Here is a 2500-nt window from a genome sequence, read left to right on the forward strand (position 1 = left end):
AATATGTATATATATATATATATATATTTACATATATATATTTATAGTTATTCATTTATATATTTTTTATTTATATTTAATTAAGTATTTTTATATTAATATAATTTATTTAATTAACTAATATTTATTTTATTTCATTTTTAAATCTAAAAATATTATTATATCTAATTTATTAATTCTATAGGTAAAATTGGATTTATTTTATACTTTTTTATTTTTTATATAATTATTTTATTTAAAAATAATTACATTTATATCATTATTATTTTAAAAAAATAGATATTCTTCAAAAAATTTTATTAAAGTAAAAAAATCCGATAATTATTCTGGATAATTCTTTATTTATTCCTTTGAAGCAATATAAAAATTAAGAGAAGATTTTACGTAATAACTAATTAATCCTTTATAAATACTCTATAAAAATTTATTAATATTTATTATATAAAATAAAATAATAAAGTTATAACATATTTATTTATGATTTATATTTTTTTATTTTAAATTTTCAAAATTATTTTTAAAAAATAATAATAGTAATTTAAAAATTAAAAAGTAATATATAATAATTACATCATATTCTTTATTAAATTAATGCATAAAAACAATTATTCCACAAATTAAGTAATTTGGTTCTAATGAAAATTTATCAGATCTTTTAACTAAACATTTTAACTATTTATCATAATCAACATTTTAAATCTAAAAAAAATATTCAAAAAAAAAAATGTTTTTTATAAAAATATATAATTTTAAAGTTTTTTATAATAAAAATTTTATAAAATAGAATTAAAAAATAGAAATATAAAAATAATAAATATATATTTAAATATATTATAAATATATTTAATAATTATAATATATATAAATATATTTATATATTAATATATATTTTTTTTTACTATATTTAAAGTCAATGCAAATATGATTAATGATATTCCTTCAAACGGCTCAGTAGTACAATATATTTTTTTAATAGGATCACTTAGACCTACAAAATTAAAAAGTTTTGTAGTTTCATATAGAAGTTTATTTTCCTTAATTCAAATAAAATTATATATAAAATATTAGGTTTACTTTTTATTATATATCATTTCTATTCATAATTTCTGTATATTATCTATTTGTTAAATCATTAATAATTGAGTCATTTAATGTATTTAAAGCTTCAAATAATCTAGTTGATCCGACTCTAGAGATAACTTATAGTTATAAACATATTATTTTTCTTAAAAGAATCATTTAACCAATTTATTATATTGGATCTGTAATCATTTACGAAAGATTTTTGAAACTTTTTGTTTAAAAAATAATAAAATAAATATTTATAAATTTAAAATTTACTTTTTTTTAATTATTATTATATTTTAATAATATTTATCACTAAAAGAATTTAAATCTTTTATTAAATTAAATATTTCTAGCATTTATGTTCTATTTTTTTAAATGAATATAGTAAATAAATATATTTATAAATGCTTATTTATATTAAAATTATCTACTTTAATTCATTTCCTATTTATTTTTTTATTTTTCTAATTAAAGTTGTAATAGATGAAGCTATCATAAAAGATAATAATTAATCTAGTCCATTTAAACCACTAATACCAATACATTTATATAACATATCTATAAATATAAATTTAATATAAATGAATAAATTTATTTATAAATTAATTAAAAACTCATTATTTTAAGATTAAGCATTTCTTATCCTTTAGGAAATGAATAAAATGCAATATTTTAATGGACATATACTGTATTTTTGAAATCTGTTAACTTCATAATTTCATTAAGTATTCTTCCCATAAAATTTACAGAACTTAAATAATATTAATAAGGGTTAAATAAAAAATAAAAAATTTATTATATAAATAAATTTAAATATATATATAAAAAAATAAATATAAATTTATATTTATATATATACTTATTATTTTCCATATTTTATCTATCAGGCATAGGTATATTATCATCATAAAGAAGTTCTTCGTAATCAAGTTTTTTAGTAATAAATGCTATTTATTCCATATCAATATAAGATATAATCAATCTCTCAAATTCTTCATGAAATATTCTTAAGCCATAATTTCCAATAAAATCTTATATATATTCTAGAGATTTTTTAAAACCTTATAAATAATACTATAATTAAAATAAAGTATTCAAAAATTTGTTAATGTCTCCCTATATTTATATTTATTTTTTATATAAATATATATATATATATATATATATATATATTATTAATATTAATATTTATACATTATTAAACATTAATCTTTAATCTAATTATTTTGCAATTAATTTTAATAATTCCTTTCTTATTCCATCATCTAAAATTTACTTTGGATTTACTTCAATAACACCAATTAAATATTTTTCCATACTTAATATACTTTCTGTAAAAAGACTAATTTAATAAATACATTAATAAATTTATGCACTATCTTCTTATTAAATATAATCTTTTAATTATTCTTTTTTAATTTTTGGTGGTAAA

The 2500-nt window shown here is 13.2% G+C and overlaps 1 protein-coding gene across 1 annotated transcript in view, besides 14 other annotated features; it reads right to left on the reverse strand. All coding sequences in view use genetic code 6, as the record gives it.

The window, feature by feature from the left end:
* The first annotated feature begins 1 nt into the window (after position 1).
* Positions 2–46: a microsatellite.
* A 19-nt stretch (positions 47–65) lies between these two features.
* Positions 66–134: a microsatellite.
* A 382-nt stretch (positions 135–516) lies between these two features.
* Positions 517–557: a microsatellite.
* Positions 558–777: 220 nt separating this feature from the next.
* Positions 778–810: a microsatellite.
* Positions 798–888: a microsatellite.
* Positions 803–864: a microsatellite.
* Positions 806–863: a microsatellite.
* Positions 811–872: a microsatellite.
* Positions 816–889: a microsatellite.
* Positions 817–891: a microsatellite.
* Positions 828–887: a microsatellite.
* A 608-nt stretch (positions 892–1499) lies between the features above and the next one.
* IMG5_084740 (hypothetical protein) overlaps positions 1500–2500 on the reverse strand; it is a gene marked incomplete at its 3' end in the record, with an annotated part of 2116 nt that continues 1115 nt past the window's right edge. Inside the window, exons 3-6 of the mRNA XM_004035823.1 lie at positions 2263–2410; positions 1928–2184; positions 1683–1819; positions 1500–1626 (exon numbers count right to left, since the gene is read on the reverse strand). Coding sequence (XP_004035871.1) covers positions 1500–1626; positions 1683–1819; positions 1928–2184; positions 2263–2410 — 669 coding nt within the window. The remainder of the gene's footprint in view (positions 1627–1682; positions 1820–1927; positions 2185–2262; positions 2411–2500) is intronic.
* Positions 1852–1894: a microsatellite.
* Positions 1865–1906: a microsatellite.
* Positions 2205–2241: a microsatellite.

The sequence above is a fragment of the Ichthyophthirius multifiliis genome, assembly GCF_000220395.1.
Source record: "Ichthyophthirius multifiliis unplaced genomic scaffold scaff_1120509250615, whole genome shotgun sequence".
In the NCBI taxonomy this organism is placed as follows: domain Eukaryota; phylum Ciliophora; class Oligohymenophorea; order Hymenostomatida; genus Ichthyophthirius; species Ichthyophthirius multifiliis.